Source organism: Malaya genurostris, chromosome 3 (assembly GCF_030247185.1).
Source record: "Malaya genurostris strain Urasoe2022 chromosome 3, Malgen_1.1, whole genome shotgun sequence".
Lineage (NCBI taxonomy): Eukaryota > Metazoa > Arthropoda > Insecta > Diptera > Culicidae > Malaya > Malaya genurostris.
The window spans coordinates 14,704,758-14,725,452 of NC_080572.1; the positions used below are offsets into that span (position 1 = coordinate 14,704,758).

General features: G+C 37.1%; 1 protein-coding gene across 4 annotated transcripts; it reads left to right on the top strand.

The window, feature by feature from the left end:
- Positions 1-10,886: 10,886 nt before the first annotated feature.
- On the top strand, positions 10,887-20,101 carry LOC131435758 (serrate RNA effector molecule homolog). Of its 4 annotated transcripts, none has more exons than XM_058603939.1 (9): positions 10,887-11,079; positions 14,790-14,937; positions 14,999-15,129; positions 15,192-15,285; positions 15,342-15,524; positions 16,297-16,363; positions 16,707-18,751; positions 18,818-18,934; positions 19,498-20,101. In XM_058603939.1, the coding sequence occupies exons 2-9, from the start codon at positions 14,804-14,806 to the stop codon at positions 19,577-19,579; spliced, it is 2,853 nt and encodes a 950-aa protein (XP_058459922.1). In that variant the 5' UTR covers positions 10,887-11,079; positions 14,790-14,803; the 3' UTR covers positions 19,580-20,101. The 4 variants fall into 4 exon arrangements, with proteins under 4 accessions (XP_058459922.1, XP_058459921.1, XP_058459920.1 ...); XM_058603938.1 differs by lacking the exon at positions 10,887-11,079 and adding an exon at positions 14,405-14,610 and having other exon boundaries at positions 14,730-14,937; XM_058603937.1 differs by lacking the exon at positions 10,887-11,079 and adding an exon at positions 14,405-14,610.
- Positions 20,102-20,695: the final 594 nt, after the last annotated feature.

Sequence of the window (20,695 nt, forward strand, 5' to 3'; positions counted from 1 at the left end):
TGCCGTGTAGAAATCATGTTTTAAAATACAAATAAACAAGGTTTAGCGCTCTTTACCGGTGGAAGTGATCGTGGCTCTCGCTGCCAATCCAGTATTCTCTCGTTTGACGACTTCTCATTTGGACCACAGAAACATGGTTTGTTCTTTGTTGTTACCGCTCAAGATCGTGACGTGATCTAAACGGTGTTCTCAGTTTTCCTCATCGGTTAGCAATTTGTTGATCGATGCAACGGATCCGATTAGTCATTTGGATATGCACCCGGATATAAAATTTCAACATGTCAACATTTCAACATTTGAAAGTCTACCGGACGGTTAACTTTCGAAGAACAACTAGCATAACAAAATGAAAACATAAAAGCATATAGCGGCCCTTACACGAGAATTATTAATGTCATTTTTAATAATTACTAAGTAATGATGTATTTCAAATTTGATAGAAAACTCGTCATTACTGCACCATACACGTTCAATAAAATGATATTATTTTTTAGTAATGACATTTTTAATGACTCGTGTAAGGGCCGCTTATGGAAAACTGAATCATCTGACTCATTAATCGAAAGACACACGTTAAACGAGTTTTATTGAAAGATTATTTATTGATTCTTCTGTATCGTTAGAAGAAATATATCATAGGTATTCCCCACGTACCAAATAGTTTATAAAATATTGCACACGTTATGAATATTCTTCGAAAACACAATTTGCATCTTAAAAACCCATGTAATTGTGCGGTTCTTATCCATGAATGTTGTTTCCCTAAATTTTCATCATTATCAATACGAGCAATTCGCCAAAAGTTTAAAAAAATGAATATTTTATTCATCCCATGACAAAAGGGTCTTATTGATAAAAATGAGAGCCTCCCTTTGCTTACTTCTTTCATTAGATTATTACGAGGTTGTTGAGTTTTTATTAAAGTTTCCAATTTTCTTCGGAGGTTGTGGTTTTAAAAGTGGTAATGGAAACAGGTTATTCGCGAAAGAAGAAGTAAATAATCATTAACTGTCATTTGTAGTGGTGCCTTTTTCTCCAGGAACCAGTCACGTATCCCAAAGGGTCGCCCGAGGGGCCAAACCAAAAAAAAAAACTTGGAGTCAGAGACATAGCCACGAGATTGACGAATGACTGCATTCAAGATGTGTATAAAATTTAACTGATTTGATACCTTTTGACCGTTTGAGATTTTGTAGTCCTGAAAAGAACCATTCACTTTCGGAAGATTGCGTTTGAATTCTAAGGCTGTGACCATTTCGCGGTTAATTTTAACTTATTTGAAATCTGACACTTGAGTGGTTATTTCGCGTAAGGTAGTTAAATCTAACTAAAACTGCGGCCATTTCAAAATTTGACGGACGAAAAGTTATTTGGGTTTATTTTCCACTGGAAATAATTTCAACTAAAGAAATAATATTAGAATCTTCATTGCAAGATTTTTTTCAGTGTCGGAAAATACAATCGATCTGTCAAAACTAACCATACTCTCGAGCAGGGTTATTTTTGAAAACATCAAATTAACCACTCGAGTGTCAGATTTTTAACAAAAGTTAAAATTAACCGCGAAATGGTTCACAGCCTTAGTTGAAATTATTTCCAGTGGAAAATAAACCCAAATAACTTTTTGTCAAATTTTGAAATGGGTCGACACAAATAACTCCTCAAGCGTAATATTTTAATCAAAAGTTAAAATTAACCGCCTAAGCCTAAGAACTAGAGCGACAGTTTAAGACCGTTTTCTAAATAAGATCTTTACGTTACTTTTAGGATTCTTAAAAGGACAGTTATAGTAGGGATGGTACTCGGAAGGTCAAGTATCGATACCTAGGGTATCGGGATACCAACATTTTGGGTATCGATACAAGGTATCAAAAGGCAATAAAGTATCGATACCAGTAAGTATCAATTGATACTTACGCAGCAATCATTTCGAAATAAAATAAAATTGTCGACTGTGGCATTATTTAATGATGTACAGAAAGGTTTTTCCATAAATTTGTTGTGCCACTAGTATACGCATATTTCTTGCCACATAGATTGCACTTCGCCTTTCGTGACTTTGGTCCACTCCACAGAATTTGCGCAAGCCACTGTTGGAATGTTGGAGCCACCATGATTTCACATTTCACTTATTTTCTCAAAAATTTTCATGTCATAACCCTTATGTCCGTACACGGATACTACAATAAAAGCCAATTCCTATTGAACATTTAGAAGTTTTGTTGGTTTGTGTAAAAAGCACATATTTGTTTCTATTCCTTCGGCTCATCAGTGCTAAGCTTGCGGTTTAAATTGAATTACTAGGCGCGAGATGACAGTTCAATTTGAACTGTTTTAAGCACTGATGAGCCGAAGGCAAAACGCAAAGAAATAGAAACAATTGCTATTGCTATTACGACGGGAGCAGGAAATGACGGAACGGAAGCGCTAGGCTCGCGCATGTATTGGTATGACGTGGACTAGCCGTTGTTGAAATTCGTATTCGAAAATCTCGCGTCGTCCCACAGGCGCACTGAGAGAGAGTGCAATGTGTGTGGAAAATTGAAATGATTGAGTCCTCTGAGAGTATGGCCTTTATGTGCGTATTTTGTTGATGGTTTTCGCTCATATCACTCTCTTTCAGTGCACTTGTGTTACGAAGCGAGATTGTCGAGAACGAATTTAAACGACGGTTAGTCTACGTCATACCAATCTATGCACGAGCCTGGCGCTTCGTCGAACCCGAAAAAAAAATGTTCCTTTGGGGACGGGTATAGCGGGATGGGTTAATCGATGTCTTTAACGCAGCTCACCTGGGTTTGATTCCTAATCCCGCACATAGCCTTAGAAAGTTTTTCTGGCCCGAAGCGGCGAACGACCTTAAGGTTGAAGCCTCTATAATTGAAACAAAAAAAGGCGGGTGGGTAATGTTAGAGACATAACTGGATGTCGTGAATAAGAAAACAACTGGCATGTTCCTTAACACTTCCGAATATCAATTAGTTGATCAATTGTATGAATTATGCAAGCATTCCCCCTTTTCACTACTAGAATTTGAAACGATGCACCTAAACTAAAGTTCAGATTAGTTACAATAAACATTCTGAAACACAAATATTATGAAATAACCCGTATAGAATTTTATAATAAAAATACAGATTAATCTGTATACGTGGCAACCTTGTTTCGCACGGCATATTTCCAAACGACACCCATACTAGTATAAAAATGTGTTCTATATCAACACTTTCATTTTTGCATTGCGTGATTCGTAATTGAATGTGTTAGTGACGGTGCAAACTTTGTCTACTTTTATTTTGATAAATCTAAATAAATTTGATGATCTGATTATTTTGATAAATCTGATGGTACGAAAGAGTAAATTCAAATCATTCTTTATAATGATCTGTAGCACTGAAAAGTGCTTTGAATTGTCACGACCAACACACAACGAAAAGTGCACAAATCTAATCAAACAGCTCTAGATTTGCACTAAACTGAGGATTTTTACCTTCGATTTGACAAGAAGAAATCCTAAGCCATTAGAACGGCTGATTTTGTGGCCGTTGTCCTCTTTTCGTTGTTTTTTCACCAATGCAAACGACTAGCAGCTGTGACGTAATCGCTCTTGTCGGAAGCGAAGCTAGCTTTACAAACGACACACAATACATCTGCTTGCAGTGGCGATAGAATCCAAACTGATCCAATTTTTGTTAAGAGGTTTCGTTTTACGTGATTCCGTTTGTAGCTTTTTCACTAATGGGCGATCCTAACGGCTATAAAAATAGCAGTATATAGAATTTTAATTTCGATTATTTCCTTCCGGATTTGCATTTCATTGAAAGAAACTATCAGGATGCTGTACGGGATTCATTCGTGCCTTTCAGAGGGACCAAATTGTGGAACTCTCTACGATATTACGCACTGTTCGGAGCATTTTTCTCGAACAATTTGTTGTACAACAGCAGATATTTTGTTCTCTTCCTCAGAACGCGTTCTGATTGGCTGGTGTTGACATGGGTCAAATGAGACAGGTTTTTCAATAGTGTACTAATTAAATATGTATGCTGTTGCTATACACGTTTAAGTTGAAAAATTTCGATTCTATTGGTAGTTAGATTATATAAATCCTTTCACAGATCACTAAGCTATGAGCTTTAAAAATACGAGAAAGGCAAACGCGCCTTATGAATTATCCTCTTTGATACTCGTTTATACCAAACATTTCCGAAAAGTTTAATTTTGAATTATTCGAGATTATGTCACACAACTGAAAATTGTATCATAAAATTGTGATCATATTTCCGATGGCATGTAGCAAAAATTATGTTGATTCGTTAGATACAACAAGAGATATTCACGATCAAAAACTTATCACTCTCTCAGAGGGTAAATTTTGAAAAGGCGCCCCATAGTAAAGTAAGTCGTATTCACGACAAAAAATCCGTCGTAATAGGAATTGACTGTAATCTGTTCCCATACTGTAAGTATCGAGACCAAAAGTATCGATACTAACGATATCGCTCTGATGCAATATCGATACCAAAAATACACGATTCTTGAAAGAAAGTATCGATACCTCAAAGTATCGACTCGGTATCGGACATCCCTAACAGTTAGTAGCTTTGTAGTTCTGGAAAAGACGGATGATTACGTTTGTATTCCAGGAAGAAGGGCGCCTGAAGAAGTCAAAATCATTTGTAAGTTTGAGCCTTGACCTAGAAGAAATCATTACATAAATATACTGCCGTTCTATGCATAATTGTTCCATATATAGGAAATTCTATAGAATATTGGACAATTATGCGTAGAGCGGCAGTATAATCGTGTCACAAGTCGTACAATGGCTCATATATTTCAATATTTCATATATCTCAATAACAAAATGCTGTACGGGATTCATTTACAGCTTCCAGATGGTCTTTACTATTTAAACAATATTTGCGTGATAAACGTGGTATTAACAACAATCTTACAACTGTTTCCATTCGTTTCGTGAAAAAATTAGAAAAAATATTCAAACAGAGAAAAAGTTATTAAGAAATCAAATCTGTAGTAATTTCGTTACACTTGTGTTGTGAAATTTTGAAAATGAACCCAGGTGAGCATAATAAAGAGAGCCGTAGTCCTACGTCAAAAAAGTTTGATAAATATTATGGAGGATAAAACCGGGACAAAATAAACGACAATAGCAATAATACAAAAAAATTGTACTGGGCGACCGGAAAGAGAAAGCACGCGAGCATGCCTTAGTTAACCAAGATTCTGCAGATACGAAAAATATCCTGCCGCAGGATTCCTCACATACTTATTCACGGCTAGAAAAAAAAAAACGCAAGTGCACTTCGAGTACATGTTTGGCTTAATCCATTATTACACGTCAGAGACCAGAATGATTACCCAACAATAGACTGAAGTCGGGACGAGTGTTTCTAATCGACACGAGTGTCTCGAAGGGCGTATCAAAGGGTCGAAACGATCATAATGTCAGTTCTCTGGGATCGGCATAGTATACTTTTGGAGGACTACCTCAAATCAGAAAAACCTGTTTTAATCCACCTAGTGGTATAATGATGTCTTTCTCATATCAATCATACTATCATATATAATACTGTGGTATTCTTCAAAATAATTTTCTTCGATTCTTAAAAGAATAACCGAAATCGGTTTGTTTGACCGTCTACTGATAAAAACTATCAATTGGAGAAGATTTGAGGTCAATTTAGAAAACTTTTTACCTCAAGTCATTTCTGGGAAACCGATATGAGTTTCGTTTTGCAATTTTAGACCGATACTTCCGGAACCTGAAACCGAAAAAAAATATAGCCAAAGTAAGTTTTTATGGCCATTTACTAATATGACCCATAAATTAAAAAGATATTTTCCGTTCTCAACAAATCGGCTTTGCTATGCAGTGAATTGTCGTGATTTAAAGTAGGAATAGACATGTGTGACAGAAATGACAGAAATGTCTCTCGGGCACAGTCACAAACTTTAGTCAAATACTCCATAATGGCAGTTCTAATTTAAAAGTTTAAAGTGTCCTTTAAAAACGCCATTCATTCGTATCCGAGTGTTCGATTAGCACACACGCGTTTTATAATCGACTTCGGCGAAGGTGCTTATCTCAGCAAGGGATGAAGTATAAGCACTTAAGAACTCTTTTGTTTACCCGATCACTATTGGGCAATAACACCCCAATTGTTTGCGGTCTACAAGTCCACCGGTACTTCAAGGCCACGCAAAAAGGAACGAAGAATTAAATCATCCATACTAGTTCAGTACTCTTCAAACTATGTTTCTATTCCTACTATTTTCTATATTTTTTCACTTCTGTTTTGTTTATTGTTGGAGTGTTGGAGATTATACTGCTCCTACACAAAAATTATGACAACTAATGGCAATGGAGGTGGTCCGGGTGAAGAAGTAAAACGTTTAGATACGGACTCTGACTACGAGATGCCTCCATTGGATGATTCCGCTCCCTCCTCTGAGAAACCAAACCCTCGTCGTAGGGTTTATCAAGACTCGGTAATAAATTCTATGGACAAAGTTTCGCCAAACAAGTGGCGCGTCGTCATGTCCGACCTGAAGCAAGCAAATCACATTGCTGATAGTGTGCTTTTTACGAGGGAGTACCACGTGTACATCCCGTCTCGTGTTCTGGAGATCGACGATGTGTTCCATGACGAGAGCCTGACCATCGAAGATCTGATGAAGAAAGGAGTAGTTCGTTTCAAAAACCCCGACCTTCCGCCAGTAAAAATACTGGATCGATCCAAATCAATAGACGGTAAATTCTATGCATCAGACTCATTTCGCGTGACCTTCGCCGGATCTGCCTTCCCAAATTATTTGGTAGTGGGAGGGGAGTTTGGACATACGGCCACCTTCTTTTGCAATAATTCGCGATGTGGTAAATGTGAAGAGGGCCATGGGGAAGATTCCTGCAGAAAGACTGCTGTAAAGTGCATGTTACTGTCTTACGCGGAAACATAAAAAAAACGGCTTCATCGCATCCTGGGAACCCGTTGTCTCTCTTGCCAGTTGATGAAGGTAGCTCTGACGACCCTGGCGAAGGAACATCTTACCCATTGCCAGGAAAATTGGGCCTTGTCCTCGTAAAGGCGTTAGACTGTCTTCGTCGCAGCATGCTTTGCTGTACTTAGACACCACGGTATTCACTTACCTTACCACTTACATCGTAGATTGTTAAATACACAAAAACAAAAGTCGCGAATCAGTATCATGCGGCAAAAATAGATGGGAAGAAATAGACTCGTGATCATTGTATGCGTTTCTGTTGAATTTGTTTCCGTCGATACGGGACTATAAGTGAATACCGTGGTGGCTAAGTACAGCGAAGCATGCTTAGTTTCGTCCAATCAATTGGACTTTCTCTTCATGTGTTTTCATATGCAGGGTAGTTTAATTGGTAAAAAACAATTTCCCCGGTTAGGATTTAGCTACGGGTTCGAGTCTTGTCGCTGCGGTAACATTTTCGCAGTTTTCATTACATCATTGTGTTCATATGTCAGTTTTTCAATCTGTTTCCCCGTTAGATACTGATCATATTATAGACCTAGTGCTTCACTCGAAACATTATTAATATTAACTATATAAATAAACTACTATAAAAAATAGTGAATCGTCTGCTCTAAAAATTCAGTCGTCTTTGACAGATACATACTTGTTGATGCTTTAAGTGAACAAATAATTCTTGTCGCTAGAGTATATTGCCTTTTAAATCTGCAATTGCCTTTAATCCATCAGACGATTTATTTCTCTATTCGCTCTAAAAATTTCTCTATTCGCCAATCAAAATTCTGTAAACTTCAGTTCAACAGACAGCGAAGGGGTTGAAACAACTGCCAGCCAGCCAGATGCCAGGTAAAATTTCTGCATACTAGAAATCCTTCAATGCATTTTAATGATCGTGTAAGGGTCGCTAATTAGTATCCTGCTAGGACAGGATCAGACAATTGGCTTCTTTTGTCAGCAAAGTAGTTCTCTTCTTATTCCGGTTGCTCCCTGTTATAGAAGATACATTCCTCGCGATCACTGTATCCAGTAGAGATAATTATTCATTCTGAAAAGCTTCTCTCCTTATAACATGCGATTATTTATCATTTGAAAACACTTATACAAATGTTATATCAGTCAAAAATACAGCTCTGAATTTATTTTGATCAGATGCTTGTTTTAAAGCAAACGTTTAGTTGAAACAGTTTAATAAATTTTTTCTAAAACACATTTTTGGGTATTTATTTTTACAGCTTTATTAACCCATCATGTCCCATATTTTAATACATGTTTACTTAAGAAGTTTAGTACCTAACAGCTTTACTAGTTGATAGTTTACACTTCTGATTTCTTTGTACATTAAAAATGTTCTCAAGTGTCAACGTTTTATTTGTATTATAACCTTGCAAAGTTCACACAAATGACCAAAGAAAAGTAAGCACCATATTTGTGCGAATCTTTTGTTCGAAACCATAAGTAATGGTTCCATATGGATATATGACTATTCACCATTTGTATTGTATAAATTACTAGACAACAAAGACTACGACTTGACTAAACTATTTGTATTTATGACTTTTCTGGCATGGTCATCCTGACAATGGTAGTCATCTCAAATATAAGAACAAATAGTTAAAAGCACAATTTCTAATAAGGTGAAATTGCTCTCGAGCCTTGATATATATGAGAAGCGAAATAGTTATTGCTACCATGTAAATATGTTTACAATATAATAATGTTACCATATATAGATACATGGTTTAAAAGACGATTATGAAGTTTGAAAACACTATTCATGTAGTCCATATCAACAGAATTTATGTAGTAAGCACATTATCGTAGAGTGTTTTTCAACCTACTATGTATTACATTTGTGCTGACTATACAAATTGTCAATGAACGGGTGTACTGTTATTGTCACATAAAGTTACAATTTAGCAGAAAATTGCGTATATGGGTAACACATCAGTGATGAATTTGAAAAAAATATTCTATATTGTGACTGTGTACTTTGGTAGGTCTTGCAGGTAAGTAAAGTTTGTAGCCTTACTAGTTTCCGTCATTGAAATTCAATTTTTCAACAATTTTGCCGGCAACGGTTGTGTTTTCCAGTGAAATCAACATCTCGTATACGGTTTATTATTTATTATCGGTCGCTGTAGAAACAACATCAAGCGATTGATGAAAAGGAAGATTATCATTTGATTTCCGGATTCAATTCGCTCGAATCCGAAAATCGCAGGTGGGTATCGAGGTTTGCATCTGGACTTGGCTAATAATTTCTTTCCTGCTGCCAATTCCTGCTTCAGGAGAAACTCCACCGGACAGAGCCTTGGATCAACTGATGCTATCAAGCAATGCTAAGCAATATTTCACCATTATCATTTGATTTGATGCGAAAATAAAATAGATTTTAATGAAATTATTTTGTTGGTCTTATTTTAGAATTTAAATTCATAAAACTTTTCAACATTAGCTCATGTTTTGCTGATCTTCAGCATTGTTGAATCAACCACTGCTTTTAGTTTCAAAATAACTAGAAGTGAAATGTCAAAAATACCATGACTCTGGTTATAGCAAAAACTACAATGTAAAAAAAATATTCGGTCATGGTTAGGCTAACCATCTCAATCGTATTAGTTATTCATACAATACATTGTTCAATATTACTATTCTAGAGCCGATACCATTCATAGTAAACATGAACTTGACTATTGTTGAAATCATATGATTTCATAGTCGGCTGAAAACCACTATACGCTCATGGTCAAGTTGGCCCTCTATATAGTAACAGTTACCATACTATTTTTCTGAGTGTATGATATATCGTACACTGAAATGAAAATCTTATTTATATTCATTAGATTTGTCATATGAATCATATGCCGAATATAATTCATAGAAATTATATAGAAACTTATAATCTTTATTTAATGTGTACGTCAAATCTAAATGGACGTTATCATAATGAAAGTTATAAAAATATCCCATATAATTTATATGGAAATCCGATGAAAGTCGTGAATCGTACTGCTTGAAGTTGAAGGAATAGTTGTGTCCTCGATATTCGTCAACTGCTCCAGACCATTTTTGTTTCAGGAAGTTCCGCATCTCAATGTAATTTTAAATCGCTGAAAAAACAGCTCATCCAACTTCGTTCAAGGATATGCGTTAACGGACCATGAAATATATATCCGGTACGTTTCATTACTCTATTTTTCTAGTAAGATTCATTTTTTATTATTTTCAGTCTCGGGATCTCACTTCTCTTTCGCAAATATCATGTGCTCCCTTACCGAACGGAATACTAGTATAGCTTGAATCCTCAAAGAAAAGTAGTAGTTTGCAATTATCTACTATTCGTATGGCCTCCATTGAAAGTTATATATATATATATATATATATATATATATATATATATATATATATATATATATATATATATATATATATATATATATATATATATATATATATATATATATATATATATATATATATAACTAAACTAGTCATATGGTATATATGAACCTATCTAAATAAATTCGAAGTGAATATAATATGCGCTTCATAAATTGTTCCAATGTATGTTGTGCGGATATCTAGTAATGGTTATAACACGCGTCAATAAATTTGACTCAGACTGGAAATTTCATTCGTTATATGGAAATCCTGTAAAAATAATGTAAAGAAGAGTTTTAAGTTTCATAAGATTATCTCATATATTTGACATGATGTTGAACACATCTTGTAACTATTATTGGAAATGCTAATAGTGCAAAATCATTAGAATATCATATAATGTGAAAAAGAAAATTTAGCTCAGTGTGCGGTGGGATAATACAGCAGTATTTTTCCCAAAGCATATCGTTAACCGATAAACTCGAGCATCAGAATTTTATGATTAGTTGAAGTCTTTCGAAAATCTCTTGCCATCAGAAAATCAAATCCATTTTGTTATATCTTCGAAGTGTGGAATATTCATTAACATGACTGCAAAAAATAGTGCTAAGGATAGGGACCCTTTAAGATTTGACGAACACGTGAATATGGCGTAGAACGCTAATTTCTAAGTTGGTAAGTAAGTATGAATACCTCCAAAACTTATTATTCACTGGAAACACTATCAAATGAGCTTACAGACACCCACACACCCATAGCACAGCCATAGCCGAAGCACAGAAAAAGTTAACGCCGGAAGCTCGGATCGGTCGACTCCACGATGTAAAATAACCTGGTGATCACGTTTTTCTATGTGTTAGTGCGGTTGTCATTTTATTTTGGAATAACAGAGAGACGTGAAGTAGAAAAAACATAAACAAATGACGTTCCGGGAGTTGCTTTTATGAAAATATTTAGAGTTGGTTATGTTTGCGAAAATATTGACAGTGAAATGCAGTGTTTTGTTCCGGGATGTTTCAATCGTTTTCATCACCTGCATTTGAAATGCCACCCACTGCACAATCACTCCATTATCCATAATAACTGTAATAGATACCACAGTGCGATCCGCCAAATCCTTCCTCCAACGAAATGAACAGAATCAGATGTGTGTAAAATTTACTATATTTCGACGTTACCTTGCAAGCCCTTGAAGATAAAATGTCCAGATTTTCAATTAGTGCCAAAGATTCGCCAGGCTGCGCGACAACTGGAGTAACTTAGAAGGGAAATCCCGATCTGAAATGGTCATTTGTTTATGTTTACATGCTTGAATCCCGGCGCGCCATACTTAATTTCGTGAGAAAATTACCAACACAACCAAACCTGTCTTACTACGCCACCAGTGTATTTTACGTCGTGGGTCGACTCGACCGAATGCGGAGAGCAGTGCTGTTAACTGTTTTTTTCCAAAAATTTGTATTTGGCGGATAAATTTATCTGTACCATATCTTTCTCGAAAAATCAAACATCGATTTAGTACGGAAACTGATTTTGCGACCAAAAAAAAGGTTGCTCGACCTGATTTACCCCTATGGAATCCATCACAAAAACTGAAAATCGGTATTTATCTGTATGAAAATTGAAATATCGGTATTTTTAGAGAGCATATCTGTATTCCTGTATCGAGTCCAAAAATCGGTATAAATACTGAGAAATCGGTATAGTTGCCAACGCTGGCGGAGAGCCCTTTATGTAGCGTTTACACTATTGCTAGTTGCCAGCATGCTGGTGCCAATGTACTGCCCTCTTAGGAGAAAAACGTTCAACGGTGGTCCTTCGTTGGTCTAATACGTTGGATTATTCTACCACAGTTGAACGTTTTTTCCTAAGAAGGCAGTACACTGGCACCAGCATGCTGGCAGACAGCAGAAGTGTAAACGGGGCATTAGGCTGCAGATAGAGTAAGAGCGAGAAGCTAAGCCAATTAGCACATTGTCGCAAAACTGAAATGTAGAGGCGCTGCTTGTTTAGAGATGATACTTTCAGCAAGAGCTGTCAAATCGATAGGAAAATTTCTAATTACTCAATCTTTTCAACGATTTCTTATGAAAACCGAATAGTAACCGATAGATTTTTGCTCCGAATACAGAATTTTGGAAAAATGACCTGGCAACGCTGTTCTCGCGCCCACTCAGCCTTCGGCCATAACACGGCAAATTCAGCAGCTAGAAGTTCTATAAGCGGCCCTTACACGAGACAATATTATATACAAGGAGTATTGACAATACTTTTGATCGTGTAATGGAAACTTCATTGGATTGACGAAAATATTGTCAAAAAAATCAAAACTGCTCATCAATCCAACAATACTTTCTCTCCAGAGAGAAACTGTTAAATATGTGCAATAATCTCTTCTTTCTATATTTTAATATTCATTTGCAATATTTGAAGCTCTAAACGCTTGATTTTCTAGAAAAATGCGGACTCAAGTTACCAAGTCAATTGGATTGACGGTATTGACAATACTTTGGATTGACAATAATATTGTCACGTGTAAGGGCTGCTATATGGAAGATCTATAATAGAGCAGAAACTGGAACAAACGTATCCCCAGCAAGCCGTTCTAGTTTTATTAATTCGACCAGTTCTTCTATCAAATTTAAAACTGGTCTACGATGCCGTTCTATTTTTTGTATATTTCTGTATAAAATGTTCAAAACGACGTATGTAACAATGAGAGATTCTCTTTGTTTACTTTGTCTTTTGATTATTACGGCACTCTTAGCAATCCTTCTCTCCAATTATTTACCGATAATAATAACTAAAGCTATGATCTTTTAATCTTCTCAGGAGAAATTACCAAAAAAGCAGGAATATTTCGCAATAATCGAAAGAGAAAGTAAGCAAAGAGAATCTCTCATTGTTACATACGTCGTTTTGAACATTTTATACAGATTTGAAACAAGAGTAAGGGCATATTCAGGAGTGTTCTAGTTCTAGATGCATAATTTATGTCAGTTTTAAAATTTAAATCTAGAAATTATAACAAAATAAACTGGCAGCCCCAGCAGCGTTTAATCTGTGTTTCAAATATATAAAAAAAAATAGAACGGCAGTGTATACCAGTTTTAAATTTGACAGTAGAACTGGTCGAATAAATAAAACTAAAACGGATTGCTGGGGCAGAGATGCCAGGTCTGCAGATTTGTCTGTAAATCTGCAGATTTGGGGTATAGTGCTGCAGACATTTTTTGTTGTGCAGACTTTTGCAGACTTTTGAAATTCTCGCAGACTTTTAAAGACTTTTGAAATTCTCGCTGACTTTCGTCTATATTTACAGAAAAATTTGAAATTTCCGCGACCTTTTTTTTTTTTTTTTGCTCGCCAAGTCAGTTTTGCATGTCATACTTTATAGAGAAATTGCTGCCAGCAAGCCATACTTGCTGACTGCAGATTTTTTTTCAGATTTACAGACCCTGTCTGCAGACATTTGAATTTTTTACCTGGCATCTCTGTGCTGGGGATACGTTTGTTTCAGTTTCATTTACATTATAGACCACTCATATGAATCTTGCAGCTGCTGAATTTGTTCTAAAACACTGCTGGGGCTGCCAGTTTTTCTAGTTATAAAATTCAGATTTAAAATTTGTAACTGACATAAATTATGCATCTAAAACTAGAACACTACTGAATATGCCCTATTATTCTGCAAAAACCAAAACAATGAAGAAGAATGGCTAAAAAAATTGGATATTTCAAACTACTTGTTTATTCAGTACCCTTTACCGCACTTCCCCGCAAATTATCGATCGGAATATCATCACTACGATAAGGAAATTAAGATTTTACTCGATTTGAAATGCTCGAATGTTTGTTTACCATACTCTGAGCGCTCTGATTGCCACCAAAGGCCCCAGATGTTGGCTACGATAGCACGTACTGGAGCGCCCTATCCTTGCCACCAGGCTGGATTTGATATTCGGTTTCGATGCCACGCTGTACTTTTGGCAACACTTGCAAGCAACATCGTGGTGGGCACTGGGCAGCTGAAAAATTGAAAGTTTGCCGACGCGTCTTCGCCAATGTGAAAATATAATATATTATTTTCCGTGTTACAATCATTACAAAGCTAGTTGTTTTAGCTTTAAAGTACCATTTTAGTGATTTGGCATTAAAAAAATTATTTTGATTATATTTGTTAGTTGATTAGTAGAGAATTATAAGGTATGTGTTACTTATGATGAAATGAATATTTCTCGTATCTTACATATGAATGTCCTTTTGGGTAATTTTACTGTTTTCATGACGACATCATTTACCAATATTGAATTCTATTTAAAAAGTTATGCAGTCGAACTTTTTTTCTTTGCTTACCTGATTGGGGTTATGTCATGCAATTTCAGTAACCGGATTTAAGATGGCAGATTCTGACGATGAGTACGACCGTAAACGACGTGACAAATTTCGTGGTGAACGAAGTGCCGGAGATAGTTATGCCCGAGGAGGAGATCGATCGGATCGTTCTCGCGGACGAGATGATTGGGCTGATCGGTATGTACCTAGATATATGTTAGATACCTCTATTTGATATATTAATTTATTGTTTCTCTAGTGGCAGACCACGTCAAGACTATCGAGACTATCGGCCACCTCCCCGGGATCGTGGATATTCACCGGACAGAGAGGGTCCTCCAATGAAGCGTCTCCGTGGAGATGGATGGGGCGATGGAGGAAGACGCTTCGGTGATATTTAAATTTTGTAATTAAAAATCATCACAGGACTTAACAGTTCCATTTTATTCTAGGTCATGATGGTTATGGAATGTATGGCTATGGACACGATCATTTTAGCATGCATCCCGGTGCTGGATATGGGCATCAGGGTCCCATGCATCAAAGGTATGTCACCAAGTGGTCGGTTATTGTGTGAATTAGCTAAGTGTTGCTTTTTACAGAGAACCTCAATCTTCCGGAGATATGCAGACTCAACCATGCATGATGACACTGAAACAATTTTTAGCTACCCAGGACGATGCTATCTCTGATTCTGAAGCGATTCAAAAATACAATGACTATAAGCTGGAGTTTAAACGGCAACAATTGAACGAGTTCTTTGTGGCCCACAAAGACGAGGAATGGTGAGGTTTAAATTGAATTTAGTAATTGTTTTCATGCATTGTCTAGTAAAAGAAAAAAAGGATAGATGGATACTCAATGATTTTGCGTGTAGCATATGTTCACCATCAACTAAATCTGCATCAGCAACGGAGTTGTTTCAAAATATTGTATATAACTTTTAATAATAATTCTTCTCCTTGACAGCACTAAAATTGGGCACGGCTTTCGGGCTGTGGTATCGCCTGTTGTACTTCTACGACTTGCACGTTTTAGAAGCACACACATGTACTGTTTCCTTACCCCTCAAACCGGTTAGAGTTTCCCCTGCTGCCGCGTAACTTTTAAACTCGAAAAAGTATTCCGCGCGTTGTCTTGATTAGGGCTCAACACGAACCGAACGTCTAGCGAGCAATGCTAGATGTTCCAAACCCAATCCGATGCCTCCGATTGATTTCTACGCGCGCGTACTGAAAACAAATACACGAGCTATGATGTCAAATCAGAGACAGAGAGGTATTTACAAATTTTCATAAAATGGTAAACAAAATAACAAAACATCACTGGTTGACCAATGACCGAATCTTGCTAGCTATGTTTGTTACAAATGTGTTAAATTCAAAATCGATCCACAGAATGTTAGGCGAGCCTAGCTATTTGAAGCCGTGGGTTTTCTCTATAAAATAGGGAATATTTATTGCAATTGAATAGTTATATTTTTTCGTATTTGAATTCATTTTTGATACGGTTATTAATTGCCTGGTTTTTGTTATTCTTATTTTTCGTAAAAAACAGGTTTAAAATCAAGTACCATCCTGAGGAATCGTTGAAACGCAAGGAGGAACAGCTTGGTTTCCTAAAGGTAAGAACAAAATTTGTTACCTCCAACATAATTTATCTCTATGTTTCACCTTCGACTCATCAGTCCATAATACTTTAAATTGAATTACTAGTGCTTCTAAGAAGTTCAATCTGACCCGCAAAATTTTTGCTATTTGACAATAATTTTCAATCAATCACTAATGTGTTCTTGGTTACTAAATAAAAAAAAATTGGACGTTTTCTTTTATTCATTGGCATATACAACTTATACAACAATACTTAGCATAAGTTTTTTTCGGCTCTAGTAATGTCAACTGTGATTTATACTGATTCCGTTTGACGTGTTGAATTTCTGTTAAATTGAAAAAATTATCCATCTACAGAAACGATCCGATGTATTCGTCGAATTGCTAGAATCTAAGGACATTGCCAAGGTGTCAGTTGATACGTCAAATTCGGACGCGTTGCTTCGCTTGTTGGATACGGTAGTCATCAAATTGGAAGGCGGAACCGACGAGGATCTTAAGGCTCTGGATGAACAACCTGTTGAGGTTGTGAAAATTATTCCCGAGAAACCAAAATTTGAAATCAAACGAGAACCTTTGGACAGCATAATAAAAAAGGAAAAAATGTACATTAAGGAGGAAAAATTTGACAATACGGCAATGAAAATGGAGAAAATTGTCGATCCTGCTAAGGATGTCATTGGTGGCGGTGAATGGGATGATGAAGAACCAGTTGTCAAACCCATTGAACAGAGAAATAAAACACCCGAAAAGGAACCAGAAACACCAGAAAAAGAATTAGAGGCAGAACCTGAACCCGAAGAAGAGTCTACTCCGCGAAAAAAAGACAGACGAAAGAGAAGTCGTTCGGATTCAGCGTCCAGTTCGTCTTCATCTTCGTCCTCCAGTTCGAGCGATTCCGAAGAAGAAAAGGAAAAAGAAAAGAAGGATGACGACGATGACGATGATGATGAGAAGAGAAAAGAACAGGAAACGACGGAAGCCAATACACCTCCGTTGCCTGCAGAACAAGAAGAGCATCCGGCGAGTAATGGCCATAAAAGTGGTGAAGAGGAAGAGACACCAGTCAATGTAGAATCAACAGAACCAGAGAAAATGGATACTGAGAAAGATGCTTCAGATAATGTCAATGCTAATGATATTGTCGCTGCTGAAGAAAAAGATGCTGAAGTAGCCGAAAAGGAAACGGAATCGAGGACAGAAGTAGAACAAGTTGCTGACGAAGAAGCTACCAACAAAGAAAATGAAGATTCGGAACGTGTTGCAACCGTCGATTTGGTTAAAGATACTAACACAGGACCGGCTCCCAGAGCTCTTCACAGAACCAGCTCAATTTTTCTACGAAATCTAGCACCTTCTATCACGAAAGTAGAAGTAGAAGCAATGTGCAAGCGATATAATGGTTTCTTACGTGTCGCAATCGCTGATCCATTACTGGAAAGAAGATGGTTCCGCCGTGGATGGGTAACTTTCCGTCGGGATGTCAACATCAAGGAGATCTGTTGGAATCTCAACAATATCCGGTTAAGAGATTGCGAATTGGGAGCGATTGTCAATAAAGATTTAAGTAGAAGAGTGCGCCCGATTAACGGACTCACATGTCACAAGACGATTGTTCGCAGTGACATTAAACTGTGCGCTAAAATAACTCACAATCTGGACGATAAGGCCGGGCTGTGGAAAGATTCGAATTCGGATAATGGCGAAAATAATGGTGAATTCTTTGGACTTCAGTCGAATAACCCGGTCTTGCAAAACATCACCGATTATTTGATTGAGGAAGCTTCCGCCGAAGAAGATGAACTACTTGGCCTTTCCACAGAAACGAAAAAAGCTACGGACGGTGAGTTAGTTGAGCGCGATCCACAGCTCATCGAAGTACTGGATAAGCTAATTCTGTATCTACGGGTAGTTCATTCGGTTGACTTCTATAATCACTGCGAGTACCCTTACGAAGACGAAATGCCAAACCGGTGTGGTATAATTCACGCGCGAGGACCGGTGCCACAGAATAAGGTCACCACGAATGAAATCCAAGAGTATGTCCGCACATTCGAAAGTAAAATGGGTTCCTTTTTGGCAAGAATCTCCGAGCTCGAACAGGAGGAAATGAAAAAACTTGGCTCAAAAGATTCAGAAGCCGAAGTGGAAAAGTTTATACAAGCTAACACTCAGGAACTTGCCAAGGACAAATGGCTATGCCCACTGTCGGGAAAAAAATTCAAGGGGCCGGATTTCGTACGAAAACACATTTTCAATAAACACGGAGAAAAGGTCGACGAAGTACGCAAGGAGGTAGAGTACTTCAATAATTATTTGAAAGATCCCAAACGACCGCAGCTACCCGAACATCCGGGTAATACAAAAAAAGCGCCTATTGAAGCGCCTCCACCGAGTGCGGGGTGAGTTTCTGAAATATTTTGTGCATTAATACAATCGAGTCATTTAATATTTTTATTTCATTGCAGATATCGTCCGTCGTATGGAATGCCTCACGCGTATGCATCGATGTATGCTCCTTACGCACCACCTATGATGGCACCATCTGCTGGTCGTGGTAGACCAGGATTCGGTCGAGGAGGAAGGTAAGTGGTTTAGAAACTATCGTTATTTTTAGTTGCGTTCTGCCGAATTTTAGGGTCTAATGTAGCGTTTACACTATTGCTGGTTGCCAGCATGCTGGTGCCAGTGTACTGTCCTCTTAGAAAAAAAAAACGTTAAACGGTGGTCCTTCGTTTGTCTAATACATTGGATCATTAGACCACAGTTGAACGTTTTTTTCCTAAGAGGGCAGTACGCAGGCACCAGCATGCTGGCTGCCAGCAGAAGTGTAAACAGGGCATAAATGTACCGAAGAATGTTTCGATGTGGTTCCAGAAAAAAAGTTCTAGTCGTTTTAGTGACATCACTTCAGTGCATTTACGTTCCGAACTCTTTCTATGGAGCTATAGAGTAGTGGTTTCAAGGTTACAATCTGCCCTGATAGTCAATGCGTTTAATAGCTTTTCTCTAGTTCCCTTCGTTGGGTCTGACACCTGATAACTGATTTAAAAATACTAATCTTGGAACTACTAGTCTAATAGATCCAACGATTGTGAATCAGCTCAGCAGTTTGTTTAAACTCTTTTCAAATGGTTACACTTTCCAGAGAATCCATGCGAGAAATTCGTCGGCCAATAGTGGCGTACAGCGATTTGGACATGCCCACTTTCGATGATAGCTTTCTTTAAACTTGCGATTTCCCGCTAATTTGAGGATATAAGATATTCTTCTACAATTGATTTCAATTTTGTAGTTAAATATATCGACAAACTAAGAAATATACGAAACTAGAGAAAAGCTATCAGAACTAGATTATCATAACAATTTGGTCGACAACACCACCAACGTTGATCGTCATTACACCATTCCATTGCAATCGTTCCAGAATGGCGCCCGATTATCGTCCAGTAATTCACTATCGCGATTTGGATGCCCCCCGTGAACCAGATGATTTTATTTAGCCTGACACACGAAATACGTTCTCAAATTAATTAATGCATCATCATACTGTAGAATTAGGATTCACGTTCCGGTCTCGCTGAGACGATATTTAATTGTTCAGTTTAGCCTAATTGTTTTTACTTGATATTGGTTCATATTTTCTTCCATTATAATTTCTATCAAAGCGATCACTCATTCAAATGTGTAATGACAAAAGCAGCATGCCGATCGGCAACGGTTTATCTAAAGTAATATAACTTCTAAAATAATCATAGTACTATTATTTGATTGTCCGAAATTATTCATATTTCTATATGGTTATTAGGGATGGGGTGTGCAAAAACGGTTTTGCTGTTTTATTTGCATTAGTTGCGTAGTTGGTCTTATAGAATTTTATACTGATTTCATAATTTCTGCTAATAAGAGCTTGAGCTTGAGCTTGACCACCCCTGGTTTCTACTCCGTTACTGATTGGGATTGACTGAAATTTTTAAAGAATTTTTATATGATCAGACCTGAGATTGGCAAATCATCTTTCAATGTGCATCTTCTGGGAACCTTAGAATTCATTTATCAGTACCGGCGTCGGCAAGGCCCGAACGTAGATCGTCTAAGAAATGGGAAGGGATATTAGTCCAACACTTGTTATTCACCCCGATTTTGTACGTCGATCGATTCGAAATATTCCGATCGAATGTGCAATTTCCATTCTGCATTCCGATCGAGTTGGGTATGAACTCGAATATCATTTGTTCGAGTTGTTCAAATTTCGGACATTACTCGATCGAATTGCGTACGTATTACTTCTGTTCGGTTTAGAATCGTTCTAATTTGTTTATACAAGTGTGACGGTTTCGTTTACT